This window comes from Symphodus melops (assembly GCF_947650265.1).
Source record: "Symphodus melops genome assembly, chromosome: 13".
Taxonomy (NCBI): domain Eukaryota; kingdom Metazoa; phylum Chordata; class Actinopteri; order Labriformes; family Labridae; genus Symphodus; species Symphodus melops.
In genome coordinates this window covers 20,238,622-20,261,187 of record NC_136703.1, presented here as the reverse complement: position 1 = coordinate 20,261,187, position 22,566 = coordinate 20,238,622, and the positions used below count along the sequence as shown (strand labels likewise).

The 22,566-nt window shown below is 39.1% G+C and overlaps 2 protein-coding genes across 7 annotated transcripts in view; one reads left to right on the top strand and one right to left on the bottom strand.

Moving 5' to 3' along the window:
* Nucleotides 1–1,289: 1,289 nt before the first annotated feature.
* ppp1r12b (protein phosphatase 1, regulatory subunit 12B) lies at nucleotides 1,290–19,378 on the top strand. 4 transcript variants are annotated; one of them, XM_079359699.1, is made up of 8 exons: nucleotides 1,700–2,251; nucleotides 7,394–7,410; nucleotides 7,521–7,650; nucleotides 8,032–8,136; nucleotides 8,260–8,310; nucleotides 8,487–8,537; nucleotides 9,268–9,336; nucleotides 13,695–19,378. In XM_079359699.1, exons 1-7 carry the CDS (start codon nucleotides 2,150–2,152, stop codon nucleotides 9,304–9,306), a joined length of 495 nt encoding a protein of 164 aa, XP_079215825.1. In that variant the 5' UTR covers nucleotides 1,700–2,149; the 3' UTR covers nucleotides 9,307–9,336; nucleotides 13,695–19,378. The 4 variants fall into 4 exon arrangements, with proteins under 4 accessions (XP_079215822.1, XP_079215825.1, XP_079215824.1 ...); XM_079359698.1 differs by having other exon boundaries at nucleotides 1,701–2,251; nucleotides 9,265–9,336; XM_079359696.1 differs by lacking the exons at nucleotides 9,268–9,336; nucleotides 13,695–19,378 and adding an exon at nucleotides 11,314–13,688 and having other exon boundaries at nucleotides 1,290–2,251.
* Nucleotides 19,127–22,566, bottom strand: part of LOC306833984 (synaptotagmin-2-like) — a 59,230-nt gene continuing 55,790 nt past the window's right edge. For all 3 annotated transcript variants that reach the window (XM_079359687.1, XM_079359689.1, XM_079359688.1), the window contains one exon: nucleotides 19,127–22,362. In XM_079359687.1, the coding sequence (XP_079215813.1) occupies nucleotides 22,147–22,362 (216 nt within the window). In that variant the 3' untranslated portion in view covers nucleotides 19,127–22,146. The remainder of the gene's footprint in view (nucleotides 22,363–22,566) is intronic.

Here is a 22,566-nt window from a genome sequence, read left to right as displayed (position 1 = left end):
TTACTTCTCTTCACTCATTTCGCCCCGGGCATGAATGAGGGAGTTTAGGAACAGCAGTGTGCTGTAAACCTCACTATAAAAGGAAGATGGCATGAGGTATACGATGACCATATTGTCCTACCTCCAAATCAGGACACTTTAAATCTACCACAAACCCAAATGTTTTGACCTCTACTGCTGACACAAGGTGTCCTCCTTGAGTAGCCGGTTTAAGCTAGTTGTCTCCTGAGTTTGCCTCACTGAACAAGGTCGCTATTCACCTCTTTAATATAGCTTTGAATGTCAGTGTTTCCAATGTTGGCAACTGCAAATAGACACTTGCAGTGGTACAAAATGCAACATATTCATTGCCTGGCACTTCATGAAGTAAACTGTCACTCTCCTGGAGCTAGCCCTGTTAGCAAAATAAGCTAGGCTAGCTAAGAAACAGTCAACTGAATCGGTAATGAATTGTGCCGTGCGGTTTATTAATTGTGTTTTCTTATTAGTTAAAACAGTATTAGCAACAACATTGATTGACATAAACAAATTAGTGTTGTAAGCACATCGCATTGTTTCGGTTTGTTAAACTGGGAAAGGGACTGGTCAAAACCACGACATATCAGTGTTTAATAGACATGGGGACTCGGGGCATGTAACTTGACACTTAGCTTACATAGCTTAGCTTAGCTTCGTGACAGTAAAAGGAAATACTATGAACTTTCTTTCTGTGGCCACATTCCTCAGAGATAAACAAACTTCATCCGAGTTCTAGGTGAAGCTGCATACTGATTCTGACAGTCTGTTCTAACTTTGCAAGTGAACACTACAATGGATGAATGAACAGTGAAAAGATGGATGAGTTTGAGAGATTAAACCTCCAATTGAATTTACACAAGATTGAAAGGAAAATAATAAAAGACAAGTGGACGTTAGCAGACCTCCAACCAATGAAACGTTTGACGGTCAAGATATTTACTTTAGCCTACTTTACGGTAACCTTGTGTAAAAACTTGCTGGAGATCTATAGGTTGTGTTCTGTGCTATGTTTGGATTGGTACGTTACAAAAACCCCAAAATATATCAATAAGGCAACACTGTATTTCTGAACATCTGGACCTGATCAGTAGTTTCCCACTGTTTTATGATTTGCATGTGGAATCCATCTCTGCGCCTTATTGCCCAATACTTTACCCCTGATGTGGGGGTAAAGTATTTTATACAGCATTAACTATGAACAAAGATGTCACCATCTTTGTGTTTTAACAAACTCCATTAGGTTGCATAATGATCCAGGAGGCTAAAATGTGAAACAGATTCAGCATCATTTTGTTCAGGGGAATAGTGGCAGAAGTGCTCTGTGTTAGCACTCACACGAACAGCAGTCCTCTCCGTCACACTGCGGGGTGTACACAGTTACTTGACACCTCTCTGTTGTTGATGGCTCCTCAGGTAATACCGCGTGTTGACCTTTCACGACACACACACTGCTGCAGCTCTTCCTCTCCACTCTGGCTTTGTGCTCCACCTCCCCTTATCCCAGTCCACATCAGTGGACAATTTTAGCCCTCGGTGCCGAGTGCTGCCATAGCAGAGCCTCTGGCAGGTTGCCAGAGCTGAAGACAGGAGGGAGAAGAGAGCGTGTGAGGGGGAGGGGGGACTATGAGAGTGACCAAGCAGTGAGAGGAGAGGGAGAGAGATGGAGAGGGAGAGAGAGTGAGAGAGTGTATAACTTTGGGAAACATTGGAAGAGGCAGCATAGGGGACAAACTTTTCTCTCTTGGCTGCTTGCTTTTGGACTTTTCACATTTCATCAGAGACTTCAGTGTTGACAAAGTGGAAAAACAAGATCATTTGGTTGCTTTAGTTAAACAATCTTTTCTCAGTTTTTGTGATCAACAGAAATAGTTTTGTTTAGATTTCTTTGCTGAGTTTTAAAGAAAATCCTTCCGGTTGCAGCACAGGAGTGTGAAGCTGGACTGAAGAACACACACGTACACACTCTTTAACACACACCTGTTGTTGCTGGGGGTTCCCCCAGGACTCAGTCCTGGCATCTGCGTCACTCTTGCTTGAGGGAATCTGTGCGTCGGTGCAGCTGTTATCTGGCCGTGGCCACGGTGAATGTTACAGTAGAAGTTGACTTCCAGGCGAGGGGTAGAGGAGGGAGATGTCAACGTACTACCCGCGCACCAAGGACCTGACTCGAACCAGGAAGTCACTAACAGAGTCACCGCCGTCTTCTCCGTCCCCCACAGACAAAAACTACAGAGTAAGAACAGAACGTTTTCTTCTACTTATTGTACACTTTCACACCTTAATCTCACTTTGTATAATACTTAATAAAATAAAAAAAAACATTGATTAGTGTAAAATATCTATTTGACTAAATTAGCATAAATTGTTTTACTCTTTCATTCAAAGTGTAAGATGGGACCTTATTTCCTCCAGAATAAAATCCATAAAGCAGATAACATTTTCTGGATTGAGACTGGATTTTTTTCCTGGATTTTTCTGTGGTTATTTAAAAAATGATAACACATGTCAATTGTCAAGCACAAAAACCAAACAGTGTAATTTCAGCGTCTTAAACTTTAGACATCAGAAATGTGTGTTCAAAGTTTATGATCCAAAAACATCAAAAGAAAGTCAAACTTGATAATGCACACTATCTGATGACATTATTTGTCAAAGTTGTGAATTTGAGAAAATCGAGGCAGATGAATGTATAGGCCTACCTGAAATTATATATGTAAGTTGCCGGCTAACAAAGCTTTTTGTATTTGGACATTTTCTGTTTTACAAGCAACAATTCAAACATTTAATTAACAATAATTACTTAACAGTTAGATTAATGATGTACTTGAACTTAAATAATCAACCTCTCCTGATTGACTCAGTTTATCAAAGTTATCTGTGAACCATGTATCTCATCTTTTTTGGTGAATTGTGGAATGGAGGCCAGTATTCACTCTGAAGCCCGGAGACTCTGAGTTTCTGGAAAAAGGATTTTTTTTGGATTGAAAACATCTCTTCTGTAATTTCCTGTTATGTTTGTTTATCTGTCTTAAGTGTTTTATTCTCATGGGCGTTGTTTGACTCAGTGCAGCACACTGAGCTGACAGACACATTTAAAGGGACAGAAAAGAAATATAGCGATTTTGATGCACACATTTTCTCCTGTAATGCCAGGCTGTCCTACAGACAGTGAAGGATATTAGTGGATGCTGTCCTGTTTCTGCAATTTTCTTCCTGAAGCGTCAGTGCTCTGTAGCCATGATTAATTCATTTTCCATGATTTCAGACCGAATAAGATTTGTTGTTGTTTTTTTTCTCATGGGAGAGATGTGATGCAGAGGGGGTGTGGACTCAGATTGATGGAATATTTTTAGCCTCGCCACAATGTTTTGATGAGAACAAACCTGGTCCTCTTTAGTGAAACACAATCTGCGTTACAGCTGTGAACCACAGGAGGAAGTATAAACTTGGAACCAATCTGCATAATTGGACTACACTGATCTTTTGGCAGATTTTAAAAGTGATGGAGCTTCCACCAAGTCTATTTACTCATGACTGTACAACTGAGGTTCTTGAACTGTACTTCAATTGGATGCTACTTTATGCTTCTACATCACCACTTTACAGTTAAAACTAATGATATTTTACGACTAGAAGATGAGTTTAATATTGATAACTAAAGCGAAAAGATAATTATCACACTAAGTTTGTGACCACCCTCCAAAAAATACCCTCAAACATATTTGTCAAAAATAACACAAGACGTGTTAATTTTGAACACATCTGAGTTGTTGTGTTACTTTTAACAGAATTTACTGTATAAGCAAATTAAACACCCACACCGTGTTGAATGTGTAAAATGTGTTCACTTTAACTTCCCAGAGGCTTTGATTCAGACCAGTCGTTGTCAACTGGTGGGTCTGGACCCCAAAGTGAGTAAAGAAAGTTTTTTTCAGTGGGTCAAAAAGGTTTGATTGGAAAAAGAAAGGTCTGTCAAAAGGTCTTTGAAGCTCTCAAGATTTTTTTCCTTCAGGTTCTTTGTTCTGTCACACTTTGTACCATCTGAGGTCCAAACAGCAACATTTTTCATTAAATAAAATCTGATTGATGGAAAAATGTAAGAAAATGGGTCACCCTTTTTCATGAAAGGGATACTAAGCAGTTTTGGTGGTGTCATTTGAAAGTTGCAGAAGTGAAACAATTCTATGCTATATTTTCTAAACTAAATTCACAAACTTTATTCAAAGGAATAAATGGGTCCCTGGAAATCTGTTTAGAGCTGAAAAGCTACTAGGAGAGGTACGGTTGCACTGTGGCGGACCCCCCACCATAACTACTCGTGTCACATTTTATCTTCAGACAGTGTTAGAGGGACCAAATGTTCCTTTGAGGGCATTATCTGTATAGAGTTGTGAATATGTATCACAGGATCTGTACACTTACTGTACTCCAACTTTTACATTTATCTTCCAAAACTATATAGTACACCTGTAAGGACTTAAAGACTAGACTGTCTATGGCCTATAGAGAGATTCAAAGTAATTTTTAATTGCAAAGATTAAAGTATCTTATATTGGATTTTATTGTGAAAGAGCCGGACAGTATAGTTAACCATTGTGGTATTATACTTTTATTTCTAGCACGCCATCTCCTTACTTCATCCAAAGTGAGGCATTTTTGTCAGTGCTCTTTAAAACAGAAGAAGATGCCTTCTGTGGCAGGGCAGCCTCAGATTTCCTGTTAAGAGTTAACTGCAAACGGTTTAGAGCTAAAGTGAGAGAAGGAGAGTGACTGTGGAAGAAACGTCTTTTATGGTCGTGATCCTTGTGTCAGTCCCAGTGGTTGGAGTGAGGTGTGTGTGTGAGAACGTTTTTGTGTTTGTGTGCGGCTCAGATTTTCCTACTGCATCATCCAGTCATTTCTGAAGTTATGCTTTAACAGAGAGAAGGGAAGGACACTCAAGAGATGAGAGAATGTGTTCTCCTAAGGATGATTTCAGCAGTACCTCTTTCATTCTACTGTCAACGTTATCATGCATGCATGCTGTATCACTGAGCTCAGCCACCCCCTTGCCTCCCCCTCAATCATAAACCTAGAAGCCGCTGTGCTTATTGAGCACCTGTGGTTCAAGCCTGCACCCGTTTGTAGACTGTTTCCATCAGTCAGACACCCTGTTGTTTTTTCTCCCCCTCCAGTTGATATTCTCCTCCTGCATCTGCTCTGCCTCACATACTTTACTGAGCCTCAAAGGCCACACTGACTCCTCTGCTTCTCCTAACAAGGGAATCATTCTGTTGCAGCTGCTATCAGACCTAGAATTTCAACTATGGTTCAGTTTTTGCCTTTGGCTCAATTTGAATTAACATGACGCAGACATACATGTGAGAGCCTATGTGACTCTTTGGATCCCTTCTTTTGCTAAGCTCACTGTGGATTTCTCTGGGATATGTTTTAAAAAAACGTATTTCACCAATTTGCTAATCCTGTAGTGTGAAATGGTTTTGGGAACAGGAACTTGTAATCTTAAAAGAGTTTGGTGAGAGAAGGATGAGTAACAGTTCCTCAAAAAAGCAGACTAATGATTTATTCATGAAAACCAGACGGCCAATCAGCGTGGTTGATTAATGCATTTCCACCAAATCTTGCATAGAAATCTCCTCTGTATTGCAGAGAGATTGGAGTAAGACTTACCTCTATCCTTGGCCCTTTTTCTACTGGGGTCATGAAGGTCTGTTTTTTCCTGGATGGCTCCTCTAAAACACATGACCACATAAGGACAAGCAGTGCTGGCTCAGTTATGTAAACACTTGCTCCTTTGACGCTGCATGAAATATTCCCCCAACTAGCCAAATGTGAGAGCATGGATAACTTTGAGCTCTTTTCCTTTTGACATCAGTTGTCCTCGTATATATAGCACATTATGCACCTACATCTGCTTCTTGTCTCTAACATCTTGGACAACCACACAAGATGATTATTGGAAAGCTGTTTCCAAAGAAGGTGTTTAAAGCCCTGCTCCTCTGGCAGAAAGAAACTCTTGGAATTGACATTGACGAGGACGGTTTGTGAGACTGCATTAGTTAGACATCATGGATCATTCTTGCTTCATATTACCATCTCTGTTTCTGTTGTGGTCTGTTCCTGATAAAAAATAGACAATTTACTTCTTCCCGCCATTGGTTCCAAAGCCTAAGACAATGATGGATTCAGTGAAACTCGCTCTTTTGTGCTTTAACAAGGCTCAATAAAACTTTTTTTTTTTTTAAAGACGTACACTGTTTACCATGTATGTATGTGGTCTGAATCTTGTTGTAAGGCTTGGCCCAGGAGCTTAAGACATGCTAACACTAGCCTAGCTTGTTTCCAGCAAAACAAGGAAACCAGCTAAGCTAACATTTTTCGTAGCTCAGCTACAATAGCAACACTTTCCTTTGCCTACAATTATCTGGGGAAAAAGTTGGGAAGAAAACTAACATTTATTTTTAGAAAGTGCTTTGTTTTTTGATTTAAAGGCTAATTTATCCTTATTTTTACTTTTTGCTGAAACTCAAATATAAGCAAGTGTATATATCTTATCTAACGCTTTTAAAGGAATACATTAGGCTTAAATTGCTGGTAATAAGTAAAAAAAAATTAAAAATCTGCGGCAACATTCCTTCACTTTTAAGATGTCTTGAATTGAGATGTACCAATTAATTTATGACTTATGGACATAGTTTTATATTTTTATCGTAAATTAATAAATTCACTTCCTACAATTCAAGATTTTGCACTGTATTGGAGATCTTACAGTTCTTCACTCCTCTGACTTTAGTAAACTCCTTTGGAATAAACTCTTCTGACTTCAGCACAATTTTCACACTCCTTGGTGTAATGGAGAACAAATTCTGATCACAACAGGAAGCTTGGCAGCCATGTACGCTGGGCTAGTCATTGCAAAAAACCTGCCAGAACAGTCTGCTATCAGTCTGTTGTCTGGGGTCAGACGTCAACCAGCCACACAGGAGATACTTAACTTCTGATGTCATTATGTCATCTTTATGCTGCAGGCTTTTGCGTGGCTGCCGCCTGTTCTAAGAGATTAACCAGGCTCACCGGGGAGGTTTGACCTGTGTGAACCCTGTCGCTATAGTGTATGGGTGAATTATATCTCAGTTCTTCATGCAGTTCTTCCCTCTGGGACTTCAGGTTTCTGAGCACACCGTGATAATTCACTTGGAAGTTTTTTTTCTCTAGTCTGAAAATGGAAAATATTTCACTGCCAAGCCTCTGTTGGGTCTTATCAAGCAAATAAATCTTGATCCAACCGTCACAGAACATTTTTTCCCCACTGTGTTGTTCCCATGCTGTAGTGCAGAATAATCGAACTAATAAGGTCTTTTCTTTGTTTTTTCAGCATGAAAGATTGTCAAGGTAAGGATTTAGCATTGTTTGTATCCTCTTTTCACACATACTTGTATTTCCTGACCAAAAAATGATGCCCTTAATACAACAGCATTGTGTGCTGAATGCGTTGCTCTTAGGTATGACTCCAGTGGTGAGAGTGCAACAGACAAACCACTGGGCCGAACTAGTTCTTACTCACGGAGAGAGACGAGGCTGGGTGCTCTAAACAGACAGGAGCAGGACACCACCACCAAAGACTATAAGAAGGTAGTAACTCCTACCTGACTCGAAACAAACACAATACCTCCTGTAGGATTTGTGTGGTAGAGAAGACTGGGGTTTATTCCCACAATGTGCCTGTTGAATAAGCGGACATTATTAACTGTCCAATAAGGGCAAGCACATGGATATTTGAAATGAATATACATTATTTAAAGGCACAATATACAACATGTCTATGTAAATGTATTTTGGATTCCTTTAAGTCAAACTGCCTCTGGATTTGTTTTTCTCTACTCTGTGTTCACAAGGACCGGATGGTGCTTTCCTTCACTTTTTGTATGTTTTAGCCCAGAGAATCCAACATGTTAAATGCATGGGTTTTTTCCCCCCAGTGAACGCCCTCCAAATATTTTTTTTTTTTTTCAGATGTATGCAGAAGCTTTGCATGAGAATGAGAGGCTCAAATCCAGGTTGCAGGACAGTAAACAAGAACTTGTCAAGATACGCTCCCAGCTGGACAAAGTCACCCAGGTACAGAGCAAAGAATGTGCCAATAGGAGGAGATTTCTTCATGAAATCATGCTCATAAGAAATGTAATTTTTGCCATGCTTTGTGCCAATACTTTGTGATAACGTCCTCATTCTATCTCCTAGAGGCAAGACCGAATATCAGAGAGATCTTCAGTACTTGGTGCGGAGAAAAGGGTAAGTATCATGGCAACCTTTTAAAATGATGGTATTTTCTTTGTTCATGCTCTTCTGCTCTATCATCATGGATAAACACCCAATTCTATCTCAGGCTTTCTTAGTTGTTGTTTTTTGTTCACATTGGGTTTCCAAGGGGCCATTAAAGTATTTAAGTGTTTAATCTTCATTCACAGGAAAAACAAGCTCTTGAGAAAAGAGTGTCAAACATGGAGGATGACTTAAAGGTCAGTAAATGCAAAATAAACGGTGCTAACATGCCATTCCAAGTTACATTTCACTTCTTCAGAAATGTTTTTCCAGACACCGTAAAAAATCTAACAGTTTTTGAATATATACACCTCCAGCCAGGCCCGTCTGACTCGTGCTAAATCAAGCACACTTAAAGTGTTTTCATAGAGCAGACACACACATGGAGCCTACTCCAGGGCTTTTGGTTAGCCAGGTGGATTCGGATTCAAGGAGAGGGAAGGTTAATGCTTCGGGCTCATTACCCACAGTGTTTTGCTGGGCCACGTCCTGCCAGGCTAAGGAGGAGCCTGTGCTGCTCCTCTGCTCCACTTATCCCACTGTTGGGGTGAACAATGTGACCTAGTTCCAGTTGAATACCGGACCCCGTCCAAAAGCAAAAGACCTGCTTTTGTGAGACATTCCTGCAACGTGAATTCTGCCTCACAGAGAAACACGGCGCAGAGCAGCAAAGAGACGTCAGGCCTGAGTAAACGTTGAGTGTACTTTTTTGAGAAAGCATTCACAAATTAACAAGATTATAACTTGACTGTTGGAGTGAATTACAGCTACATTGTTTTGTTCCTCTCGAGAAATAAAATCATGGCTGCGGTCGGAAGAAAGTACAATGTGCAGCCAATGATAACATCTTTATAAATAGGACACTTGAAGAAGTGTGGTGTGCCAGAAACAGATGCTTGTTGTTTGTTGTCGTGGTTCCCTCAGCAGGACGCCCCAATGCGGTTCCGCTGTGGGTACCAGCCCTGAGAGCAGGCTGTCTCAGGGGGAGGGGGGATGGTGAGTGGTCGCAAAGAAGTTTAGGAGTGATTGACACCTGCCTGTCACCCCACTATATTCTGTTCTGTCAGAGATTCAGGCATGTTTACACGTGTGAACACATCACAGGATAAAGTCAAAAATATAGGAGTTTCAGATTCACTCACAAAGTCACTTATTCACATTAGCACATTAGATGCTCCACAAGGTGGAGCTACTAAGTAAATGTTACATCGTTAGTAGCGTGCTATCTGCTAGAGAGCAAACGGTAAGATGATTTAAGACTCTCAGACGTGAAAATGTCAGTGTTGTCTTCTTTGGACAAACAGCAGCTTTTGAGAGTATACAGTTATTCAAAACATGCAAAAAGGACTTTCTGACGATTACAGAAGGGTCAAAAATGAAGAAGTTTTTATTCCCCTTGCCTAGAGGTGGCACTCATAAAGATGACATCATCAACTGTTGAGGGAGCAGGTTGTCGTAAAACAACATTTAAAATGTATCTGGGAAATACAAACTCACTGTGATGTAATCTACTGGTTTGTTGAGTATTGTTTGAAGCCTTTAGTCTGGCATTTCGATGTTGTGAGTCTGATCTAATATTATTTAAAAGAGCTAATGCACAGGCTAGCCTGGTTAGCAAAGCAAAATGTGTGCACATTTATGGATATCTCTAAAATTGATTAAAATCAAAGCGGATATGCAAACACTTGAGCCCCTTGTGCTGTACAGTTTTAACTAAGAAATGAGCTCGAGAGCTTTTGCACTTTCAACTGGACACTTTGAGTAACTGCATTTTTTGCACTTCCTTATTGGCTTTATTTCAATATCAGAGGTTGCTGCTTGTTTGCAACCACTGAAGACATCCCTCTGTCTCATTCTTATTAATGTTGTAGGTTTAGGACACTTAAACACTGGCTTTCATATTCTACATCCATTCCTTTAAATACACTATAATTAGCCTCAGCCTTCTGGCGCTGCGCCTATATACTGTATAGATGACTGGTTTGAAATGTAGGTGTTTCACATTAAAGGTAATTCATCTCCTGCTTTCTGCTTTGAAATATAATCGATTTGCTAATGTGATATTACTTTGCTGGGTGTTACATATCTTACAGAGACGCTGAATTATTCTCGACAGCTTCTAAAACATAATTAATAGCAACTGTGTTGAGTTATCTGCAGGACTTGAGTGCAGTCAGATTTAATTTCATATCAGAGGGCTCAAAATTTAGAAATTCTAATAAAGGATACTGATCATTATGTATTCTTGCCTCATTCTGCTAGTCTCTCCCCTCTAACTAAGGGCACCTCTCCAGAGACTGGTCTGTTTTTTCTCTATCTGCATGAACTGTAATATCCAGAACACAGCCAGGCTTTACTGAATGTTGTTATTGTTGTGAGAACCAGCTGGATGTACTCCTTACATCATATCCATGGTCACATTCAAATCTGTAAAAGTGTGTTTGGTTAGCTTGAAACACTACAAATGTGTGTGTGTGAGTGTGTGGTTTAGCCTCAGGAATGGCGTCAAACCACACATGTTTCAATCCAACCACTCAGAGGTTTGCCTCAATGTCTGGAAAATAGGAGAGGGGAATAAATCTTTTCTATTCCTTTTTCTTATTAACCGGACCTCTCTGCACAGTCAGAAATATAAAGGGAATTTCTATGAGATTCATATGAACTTTATTTTGCAACTCTATGCATACAATTGCATATTATCAGCCCACCACTTTCCACTTAAAGCACAAACTCAAGTAGAAAAAGCTTTTTTATTTTCTTTGTTTGTTGCAACTTCTGCTGTTTCTTCTCAAAATCTCCCTCTTGTATAAATACTCATTTATATGAGTCCCTCTGATCTGTTGTTGTTTTCATCTGTCTGTGTGGCTGTGTGGGCACATGAGTCTTTTTTTCTCTGCACATGGCACTGCCCACCACTCCCCCCTGCATGCTTTATGTCTGCCCCTCTCTGTATCTCTCTCCTCCTCTGTGCAGGCTTTCCCTGCTCTGGCTCAGGTCCAGAGCTTGCGGAGGGTGAATGAATGTCTCCTAGCTGAGAATAGAGCCATGCTGCGCGTCCTCGCCCGCCTCTCTGAGACGGCATCCATGCCGGAGACGGAGGACCTCTGATCCTCTGACATCATTTGTTCTCCTTCCTCCCCCCTCCTCTCCCCTCCTCAGCCTCATAACTTCTACACTCCTCTCTCCTTCTGGTGCCTCTTCAGCCCCCTCGTCCTCTGCTGTGTTCCTCTCAGGCAGGTCCTGCACCTTCCGCATGCTCACTCCCCCAATTGCAATGCATCTCTTTCTGCACCCTTTTAACCCAGTGCCCTTTATGGCCATCATGGGCCAATGCAGCTGACCCTTTCCCTTAAGAAATCCTCATGAGCTTCTTTTAAAGGTTTTCATTTTCAAGCTTTTTTTAGCCTTTATTGTAGAGGACAGTGGATAGGATCGGAGAGACATGCAGTGAGGATGCCACAGGCCGGACGTGAACCCGGGTCGCCCGCGCAAGGATTGTAGCCTCAGTGCATGGCTGCAGTCCTCGGGGAAGTGCAGCCAAAATGTGTTTCTAATGTTCATAGAGCCAGCAGTGTGTTTCCCATGAAAATAGCCATCATGCTAGTCAATTTCCCAGAGGAAATGAGACACGCAATGGCCTTAAAATGAACAACATTTGTGCCCCCGACTGAGATGCAAATGCTGATATTACGTTTCAGTTTATGAACCTTGTTAGCGAAGAAAAAGAGACTAATACAGTACTTAGAGGTAGGCTATAATGAGACGCCTTTGAGAAGCTAAAAAACACTCTTATGTCTGTATGCCAAATATGAAGCTTTAGCCAGGAAACACTTAGCTTAGATTAGCATCAAGATCCAAATCTTAAAGTATGCCCAAAACTCACTCATAAAGTTGTTCAATAAAAACTTGTTTGATGAAAACATTTTGAAATTGACAATTCAACACCGCATGGTCATGCCAAAGCTCCAGGAGGTCAATACACCTGGCGTAGTTCCAGCACATAACCTCTCATAAACTTTTGAAATATCAATGTTGATTTAATTTGTTTGCATGTTAAACATACATTGTGTTGATGTGTCCACCCTAAAGGCCCGGTTTTGTTTTTATTTTTTGTTTTGTTTTTGTTGCCAAGTTACTGTTTTAGCCCTGCTAGCTTCTTGCTAAGCTATGCTAAGAGGCTGCTGGCATTTCACTTTTTTTTTAAATTGTTTACTTCTGTATTTGAACTACAGTTTACATTACAAAGCATTGAGACAAAATGAAAGGTTAATTACCTCTACAGTCGTCAGGTTTTTCTCAAGGATAATTAGAGCTACAGTAAATACAGGTTAAGAGAGACGAAAGTGTGTACACAAGAAGGAAGGAAGAAAGGAAGTGACAAGCAAGAGCTCATAAAGTAAATAAGAATGCTAAAACAAGACGGTAACAAAGGGTCCTTTGTTGGTTCTCCACAAAATCTGTCTGTAGGGGTCTTATAAATGTAACCCTCTTGGTCCAACACTGAACACATTTTTTCCAGGTTTCAGGTTTAAAAAAAAAAACAGGGTTTTTTTTTTGTCACTGGGCAATCCCAGAAAATATTCCAGTGGTTGATCTCCTGAAATCCACATTGTCTCCAACATCTCGCATCTCTTTCTGCAAAATGTCATTTCAGAGATAAAGTTATATCTTATTCTGATGAAAAGTGAAAAAGCCATACTCCCCAAAATGCTTTACTATTCCTTTTATTGCATTTAAAAACCTGCATTAACATGGTTATGGAATAGACTTGAATCTTGGATTGTGTAGGGAGTGACAGTAAAACAAACAGAGAAGGGTCTCCTGACCTGTGATTTTTCATAGGTTATAAACACGTTTGTACTCATTTGCTCCTTTGCTCATTCACCAGTTTTGGGTGATATGTCACAGCTAGCCTCGAGCAGAGGGTTATTGTTTGTCTCTTGTAGAGGGGAAATACTTTGGAAAAGGGGCTGGATATTTTTAGTCATTGCTCCTCCTGAGAGACATGACCTAGATTTTGGAAATTGACCCTCTCTCAGTTTTCTCTCTTTCTGACATTATTCTATTTCACCTTCCATATAAAGGCCATATCGTCAAAGTCACTCCTCACTTGCATGAAGACCGTAAAGCATGTCATCATTGCTTGGCCTAAACCTTTACAGAGTGACAGGTTTCAGTCATTTATTTGTACAGTGATAGAAGATATTTAGTGGATATAGTCCTGAATTGTGTCTTCCTACCTCCTGAAGCTAAAAACTTCACCGTATCCACAAACCATTTAACTTATATCTGTGTGCATAACTGTGATGATGATATCATTTTCTAATTTAATTTATTTCCCTCTGCTGTCCCAGATCTTAACAGAGCTCAAGTCAGACAACCAGAGGCTAAAGGATGAGAATGGGGCTCTCATTCGGGTCATCAGCAAACTGTCCAAATGAAAACAACATGTCTGAAGCTCCTGTTCTGTGTTTGTGGACACTTCTACCCTGATAGGACCATTTTAAGTACCCGTGATGTGACTCCTGTCATATGAGCTGCAGTGACTGCCTGCTTTGCAGATTTCAATTCCTATCGAGGCTTGTAAACATCTGAAGAAAAATGTTTAGATGTTTCAGGCAAATTTGAGTCACTGCCTTGACAGGGTTACAACAGTTTGAACTTAATATGTTGCATCTAAAGGTTTTTCACATGAACGAAACAGGGACCACTTATACTGTTTGAATGAGGCCCAGTTTAACAAATCCAGGGTTTTTGCATGAAGGTACTGTTTATACTATTATTATATATATCATCACACTGAGACTTCACGTTTGCTGCGACATCATGCACTGCAGAAAAGTATTTTAATGTATTTTTCCGAGTTGTGAAAGGGTTAGAAGCCAATCACATCAGTTATTTCTTGTCATAGGACAATAGGTCAATTTTTTGGCATGACAATACATTTAAAAGTCTTTATATAGTCAACCAATTTATTAATATATTCTTAATAAGGATAAAATAATGGTATACATATAACTTCAAGGTCACATATTATTCAAAATACACTTCAACATGTTTTCCCTAGTGTGTGTCTCTAGTCTGTCTACAAAACCCCGCAACTTCAGAAAAATCCGTCTTCACCTGTGCCTGTTCCACTTTTCAGAAAATATGTTCTCAAACAGACCTTTTTTCCTTAATAACATCACAAAGGGCAGACACTCACACAGATAGGTGTTTGTTTCCCCCTCCGCCTTTTCACTGTAAAAAATCAGCAATGAAGCAAAAAAGCCCGAGCCACCCAAGCTCTTCCAGAGAGGGGCATGACACCGTGCATTTGCATTAAAGCTACAGACAGCCTGTTCTGAGCAGGGCTGAAATAGAGGGGCTTATAGGAATGATAAAATACAGGATCAGAGTGGATTTTTAACAGGAAACTTTACAGACATGGTTATGGGAGACTTATTTAAACTGGTTGAAAATAAGGATAATATGTGACCTTTAAAGACACCGGAGTAGCAACAAACATGGAACAAAAATGTTATAAGGTGCACTTATTCTCATGGCAATGTTGTGTTCCTGACTAATCCACTGACCAAGCTTAAAAAAGAAAACAACAGAGGCGGCCATCTGTTTGTGTGTGTAGGTGTGTGTGTAGGTGTGTGTGTACGTGTGTATAAGGAAGTACCAGTGTTATGTTGTATTAAAAAGATATATTTATTTATTTATGCATTTCTTAGTTAAACATCTTTATACTTGCATGTATTTGTTTTCATGCATATTTGCTTCTTGACCTGTTGGCAAGCTTTCTTTGACGTGATGAAAATATAAATGCTAAAATAATCCACAAATAGATGCACTTTAAAACCACTCCTGACATTGTATCCTGCACAATATTTTATTATCATATTAAGGACAATCTAATGTTCTATAAAATAAATGGTTGCTCGCCCTTTTCATTAAAAATGATGCAGATTACTTGCAGTTTCACTTAATGGTGTTATGCTACTCCAGCTCCTTCATTAAATCCAAACTTCATTAAACCTATCAGCTTTCTGTTCAGGTTTTTTTTTTGCACACCATGTACCGGTGCCACAGCTGTATTATGTTGCTTTTTTTAATGAAATAATTTGACAAAATGTCTTGTTTGTCTTCTTGTCATAATAAATGAGAAAAATGAATTCAAGAAGCGATGCCATGTGCAGGTTCTTTATGAAGGAAACCTTGGTTTTTTCTTATTTTTTGTAATGTAATGATGTCTTGAAAGCTTGTTTTTGGCAGGGCATTTATTTTAATGCATGACACAATAATCTAAGTAATTTAATTAATCAAACAAATCTATCTAATCCTTAAAGAATTAGATGGATAAAGGTATCCCAAGAACAAAATGTGGGATTTTTTCTGTATCTTATCTTGTTGGATGTATTAGACAAAATAATTATTTGGCTGTAGATTTAATAAGAGATAAATGGTGTGTCATATGGGAAGGATTTTGTTGTTTGCATTTTCTTCACTTACAGGATGAAATGTTCTTATTATTTGATGTGATGCTTCTGGAGTCCAAACAGAGCAGTGTGCTGTAACACCAGTGTTATATTTGGTTGCATTTACTCAAAAGATCGAACACATTATATGCTGCAGAAATCTCGAACTATGCAATATATTGTTTTGAACTGTGCTGACGATAGCTTAATACACACACACACACACACACACACACACACACACCAGTTTACTCACTTTGCCTAATAAACTGTAAAGGAAAGATAATGTGTCTCTGCGTGGCATTAATGAATTATGAATCCAAATGATTGGTAGCCAGCTGAGCTGAAAACCCTGCATATCAAACACAAACAAGTCATGGTAATTAAAAGGCCTTTATTTCCTATTTGTCTTTTTTTTACAGAACTGGTAACACATATGATAAATTTGTAATAAGTTATTTGGTTCCCTTGATAACTTTAGAAGGATCCCCAACGTTTGTCCACATAAGGGTCAAGAGGAGTTTGTGAGCAACGTTTGTGTCCAGTCAAGGGCTAAAGCATGCGATCCACAGTAGGCACAAGTACTGACATGAACACGCGCACCACGACACTAGACACGAAGAAACACAGCTAGAGGACACAACCTGACCGTCCTCCCACGCTTCTAAAAGATGATGAAGAAGAGAAAGAGGTGGGAGAAAAGAAAAGGAAAAAAAGAGTCTTGAGAGTACAGTTGCATCAGGGATGAGGCATGGAGGACTAAGCGCTCAAGAGGGGAGTTTGGTACGGTCCTGCATGTTTGGCAGTATACAGTATGTCCATGTTGTAAACATGAAGGCCGGCTTTCTTTACGCTCAGCAGAAGCAGATTCCATGGAGAAATCAGTGAGCCTGCTTCCTATCGTCTCTGATGGAACAAAGCTGGTTACATTTAAACAGGACACAGACACAAACAGAAAGCAAAAGTGACTCTTGCATTGATTTCAATACAGACCTACATTCTACATTAACAGCATACATCACAACCAAAAAAATAAAGGACAGAAAGGAGTGATTACACGTGCACAAGAATACAAAGAAGAAATACAGCGAGTAATAGAGGAGACAAGACAACATGTTTTTAAAGTGGTGGCTGAGAGGCCTCTCAGCACATTTTGACAAGGTGGTAAAATGACCTACTGAACTTTTGGATGCTTTCCCTTTTTAAATCCCAGCGTTTGTTCAAAATAAGACAAAGAAAAGAAAGAACAGCGTGAACGGTGCTTATTGAACGGTCTCTGCACAGCTGAAACAGCAGTCAGTTTCAGATGCAGTTGTGCATAAGGTATTGTTCATCTGCGCAGAGCAGGAAAAACCCATATCTAAAACTTAACTGAGATTGTTTGAGTGTTACGGTCATACACACACACACACACATGCACATTTTAGGAATGAGTAATGTGTCCCATACATGCAGACCTGTACTGTATCTTCTATTGATATATTTGAGTGTTGTTTATTTTAGTATTGTTTCTGCTAGAGGGCCTTTACTTTATAAATGTATCTGACACATAGCCTACAAGCACACACAGCTCCCAGTTTCTGTCCCCAATGGAACTCAGTTGGTCAAGTGACTGTGGTGACCCAAGCAGAAAAACAAGAAGTAAAGAAATCGATTTTATGTGCTATAAGTTTACCTGAAATCACAGTTGCCTCATCGGTCACTTGATGCGGTCTGTTTGCCTCTGCATTAATTGTTATATTGGCTTTGCCGATTCAAACAGTGTTGACAAATGCTGGCAGCTGTGATCTAGTACTGGCAGTATTTCTGAAACACACTGAAATCTTATTTGTGAATTGTTTTCAGTGCATTATTTGGTCACAGTCAATAGCATTTACTGGACAGTGAATAACTATAATATTGCATTAGATCGTGTGTCTCATAGCCTGACACATTGACGATTGTTGCTCTAAGGGATAAATGGCAATTTAAAGTTTACTTCATGAAAAAATCAACAAATAAGGCAAACCTAAAGGGAAAATGAATATTTTAGGAAATATTTGTCTTCTTACCAAGAGTTTTACGAATAGAAGAGCGAGGATTGATAAACCTGTTCCAGCTCTGAAGTCCAAGGCTGAAGCTATAGGTAACTGTTAGCTTAGCTTAGTTTAGTGCAGAGGCTTAAAACAGGGAGGAAAAGTTAGTTCTGCTAAAAAAAAAATTAAAAAAATACCAATCCCTCCAACGCTCACTCTTTTACACATCTCATTAAGTTTGTCTGTACACAGTTAAACAACCCAAGACTATCTCTTTACCCAGACCAGTGACAAAGGCTTTTGTTATTTTTGGACTGAGCTAGGCTAACTTTTAGCTTCTTTACTCAGCTTTTTCCGCTAAGCTAGGCTAAACTTGCATTCTGCTAGCTTTGGCTTTATATTTACTGTGCAAACATGAGGTATGATTTTTTTTTTAAATCTCTTGGCAAGGAAGATAGTCATTTAATTTCCACAAAATGCTCAATTAGTTCTTTGACTTTACATCATGTGCTTGAAATGACATGTTTTGTTGTTCATTAAAATTATAGCTCGGTGCATAGTTTTATGGAAGGCCTAAAACTTGGGCGACACAATTTGTTTCTTTTTGTTTGTTTGTATGAGTTCTTGTGGATTTATTTATTGTTTTGTTGCTTAAGAAATATGCTGAACAAGCTAACAAAAAAAATGATCAGCGTGAACAGTAAATAACCAGCAGTGTGTTATTGATTGTACATGTATTTTTACCAGTACATTCTGCGGCTAAACTGGAAGAAGAGAAACTTTGAAGAGTGGAATAGTTTGGTTCTTAAATTGCACTCAGCCCAAAGAATAGTACACACTCTCATATTCTATATATCTATATATGTATATCATTTTAGCTGTATTATTGAGAACCTATTGTGATATTAGATCTATTATTTATACTATCAAAACAAGGCATATACATTACTAATCACAATACTGTAAAATCAGCTACCTCTATGAAACAAGGACATCAACAGCTCGGAAAGTAGAAAAAGACACACTCACTCTACTAAACTCACAACTTTTCTCAATGCTCACATATACAGTAAAATGGATTTCGCCCTCTTGAAGACCTAAAAACGGAATGTAATTAAGAGAAACACTGGCCAAGGAAACCGAAGACATGTTGGATTTTTTTTTCTTCATCATAAATAAACTCTAGCTACTCAGCTGAGCTCTAAAGAGTTAGTGCTTGAGATTTATGGCTTTAGTTTTATCTTATTCATTTATCTTGTATACACATACACGTATTGTATAATAAACAGTAAAAGAGACACAGCCGTGAAGGGTTTCAGGTCATTTAAATAGAAGTGGAAATAAAATAAAAAACTTCCAAGTGAAGAAAGAGAGAAGAAGGGATTCCAAGTCATTTGTGTTCACTGAAATGGAGGACTCATAATTTGGCCCCTGGAAATACATTTTATACATAGATATGGTCCAACAGACTTGATTCCGTATCAGTACTGGCACTAATGTTGACTCCTACATCCACCTACAGATTGCTGAATTATTCAATCTACTTTAATGTGATTTTTTTTAAATAAATCCATGCCAAATCTGTCACAAATAAATAGTGGTATCTCGACTTGGAGGCCCCTCCATCCATCCCAAGCATTAAAAATTCAACACATAGCCTATTTTTTTTAAAAAGTAATAAAATTCAGAAAAAACTCAAACATTGGCCTTCAGATAAGTGCTGTAACAAAAATAAAAGTATGACATAAAATGGCATTAAAATAAGACGTTGGATCACAAGGAATAAGATAGCAAGCATGCGGCTACATTTTCATCCTACATGAACTCACGCACAGTACTGGACGACACACTTGCTTAAGAATTTCAGGCGTGGAAAGGTTCTTATTAGCAGTAGTACTCTAATAATTGCATGACATTCTCTCCAATGACCCTCATGGAAAATAAATACACATTTGTTTCATTTAGAAAATATACAGTGCATCTTTTTTCCCTTCGTTTGTGTTATTAAAATGACAAATGACACCCATTTACGTACACGAGATATTTTTGCTTTGTCTCTAAAACATGCTCTTATGTACAGTATTTTTGTATAAACATGCAGTATCAACGTGTATGAACTATGTATATAGGCAAAACTACACACTGATGGGTTGCTTGATTGCTTCCATGTTGCCATTTTCTTTAGTGCTGCTTCATTTAACAGAAGAACAAAATATCATGTGAGATGTGGAACAGAAATCTAAACATGATCTATGTTGGTTATACAAAAATAAAAAGTTACAATTTCCAACAGAGAAAGAAACAAGAGCCAACATTCATCAAATTACCCCAAAGAATTGTGGTAATGTCTACATTGACTTTGCCTTTTCTGGCACACAGTCAACGGGCATTACTGATTTGAATAATTATCCCTGGCACTGACTCATGTCAGGATTTTCATTTTGCTTTAAACAATTTATTCAGAGCTGACACATTTGGTGTTTGTCACAAGCTCATCCTTATTTTTCTTTTTTAACAGAATATTGATTAAAAAGGACGCAGCATTGAATAGAAACCCGTCTCTTTTTCATCTGAGGATTCCATTTACACGAGGAGAACCGTCTGGCATGTTACACAAGCCACAGAAAACTTCCATCTCACAACATTTGATCAATAAAAAAAAGAACGGATCAGAGAACAGCGTCAAATTACCACAGAACAGAATAATTAATACCCAGTAGTGCAATTAAATTCAACAGTTTGGTAAGCTGTGTAATATATACACATGGATCAGTGCCTCCTTCCAGACCGTGCCCTTGCAATCAAGTGAGAAATGTAAGATTTAAACAAACCAAACACATATATTAAAAGCAACACCAACCAAAAAAAAAAAAAAAAAGATTACAAAATGTACTCCCTTGCTCTTAATTCTAACCAGTAGTTATTCTTAAAATAAATAATTAAAGCTCTGGTTTCTGAGGGTACTTAAACACAACATTTGAATTTAAAGTGCTTGAGGAATCAAAGTGTTTGGAGTAGAAAATAAACAAAAAGGGGAAAAAAAAGCGAATGAGAAAGAACGAAATGAAGAGAACAACACCGCTTAACTGGAAGGCGTCCCTGGTAGTTGAAAATTGCTTATTTTGTTACTTTGAAGGCTTGTCTCCTTTATGACTGTAAGACGGTTATAGGGATCTTCTTTGAAGTAAAACCCTTGTGTCAAGTCCATGACTAATGGCAGTAGCACTGAACAAGTGAGATACAGAATCAGAGGCGTTGGGAGGGGAGGTGGTAGACTGCAGGCAGTACTCGACACCTTGTAAATATCATGTCATTGGTGGGTGGAATCAGTCTCTGTTGAACCTGCTCTGATATTTTCTTGCTTTTTTGTTGTTCGGATGACACTCACAGTCAAAATATACACAAATATACTTTTTTTTTCCTAACTGAAAATCCCTCCCTCCCTGTTCCCTGACATACCATTTCACGGATAAACTGAGCCTTACGTCAACCTAAAAAAAACAAGCACTCAAGCTTTTTTTGAATCCAACAATTCCCCATTTCTTGGAATATTTGAATGATATCAACCCATTTAGAAAATAAAGGCATGGAGTTTCAGTTTCCTCTCAGTTTTCCTGAGACGACGGGTGGAAGGTTAACCAATCGAAAAAAGGCAGTGTGTTTGTGGGTAACCGGATATGTGCCTATCCCTACTCGCTACCCAACTCTAGGAATGTACGTCAAACTAACAGAATCATCTAGAATGATTACTGGCAGGTGTGGAACATGGTGCACAATAAATACACCTAAGGAATGGACCTGCTTGTGTTATTTCTCTATCATATATGGCAGTATAAAGCATTTTATTATTATTATTATTATTAAGCACTATTTCTAAGCAAACTGTGTCACTAAAGGGAAAGGGTGAGAAGTACAACATGAGTGAATGTATGTGTTATCCCCTCTATCACCAGATCCCCATTTAAGACTTGTACTGTTCTTCATAGTCTACTCTGTATTCTTATTAATGGAACCACAACCCCAATACAAAAATAGATCTAAAGGAAATCAACGGAGTATCTGTCCATCCTGTGACTTGTCTTCTTTTTTCAATGACATGATTGCTTTTAACATGAGGCTTTTTTTTTTTTTTAACTATATATCCCATCATGTTGAATGGTATTCATGGATCTTTTGGAAGGTTGGCGAAGGGAGAGAAAGAGGAAGGAGGAGGGGGTGGAGGGAGCAGATGTACAGTTGGAGTGTTCTTCTGGAATATACACTGATATGTGGGACCCGGGGAGGATGGTGGGAAATGCGTGGGTAGGTTAAGGTGGAGGTGGGATTTTTTACTTCTTGGCATTCAGGGCTGCGAGGGAAGCATCCACCTCCTCTTCTGGCTGCAGTGGATGCCACTGGGCGATGGGGCGACGGGGGTTGGCCAGCATGTCGGACCAGTGTTTCAGGCCAGCCCCTGTGGACTTGCTTCCCACCCAGATCTTCCCGATGGCGTCGTTCTTGCCAATCTTGTCGTAATCCAGCACTGTGATCACAGCTTGGATTTTCTGAGGGAATGGGAGAGAAAAACATTATATCAACGATCGTAAAGGCATGATGATGACATTGTGACTGCACTTGCTGATGTGATGCAGAAGTGAGTAGAATGGAAACTGTGTGATAACAGCGGTGAATTGAAGAGTGAGTCTATACTGTCCTCACAAGCACTTACTAATGATCTAATTAGAGAATGACGAGGTCACAACTGATTT

Bases quoted from the DNA above. Each gene is read 5' to 3' on its own strand.
- ppp1r12b (XM_079359696.1), top strand. From the start codon at position 2,150: ATGTCAACGTACTACCCGCGCACCAAGGACCTGACTCGAACCAGGAAG. The intron at 7,651-8,031 runs GTAGTAACTCCT...TTTTTTTTTCAG, and splicing joins CCACCAAAGACTATAAGAAG to ATGTATGCAGAAGCTTTGCA. The intron at 8,311-8,486 runs GTAAGTATCATG...CTTCATTCACAG, and splicing joins TACTTGGTGCGGAGAAAAGG to GAAAAACAAGCTCTTGAGAA.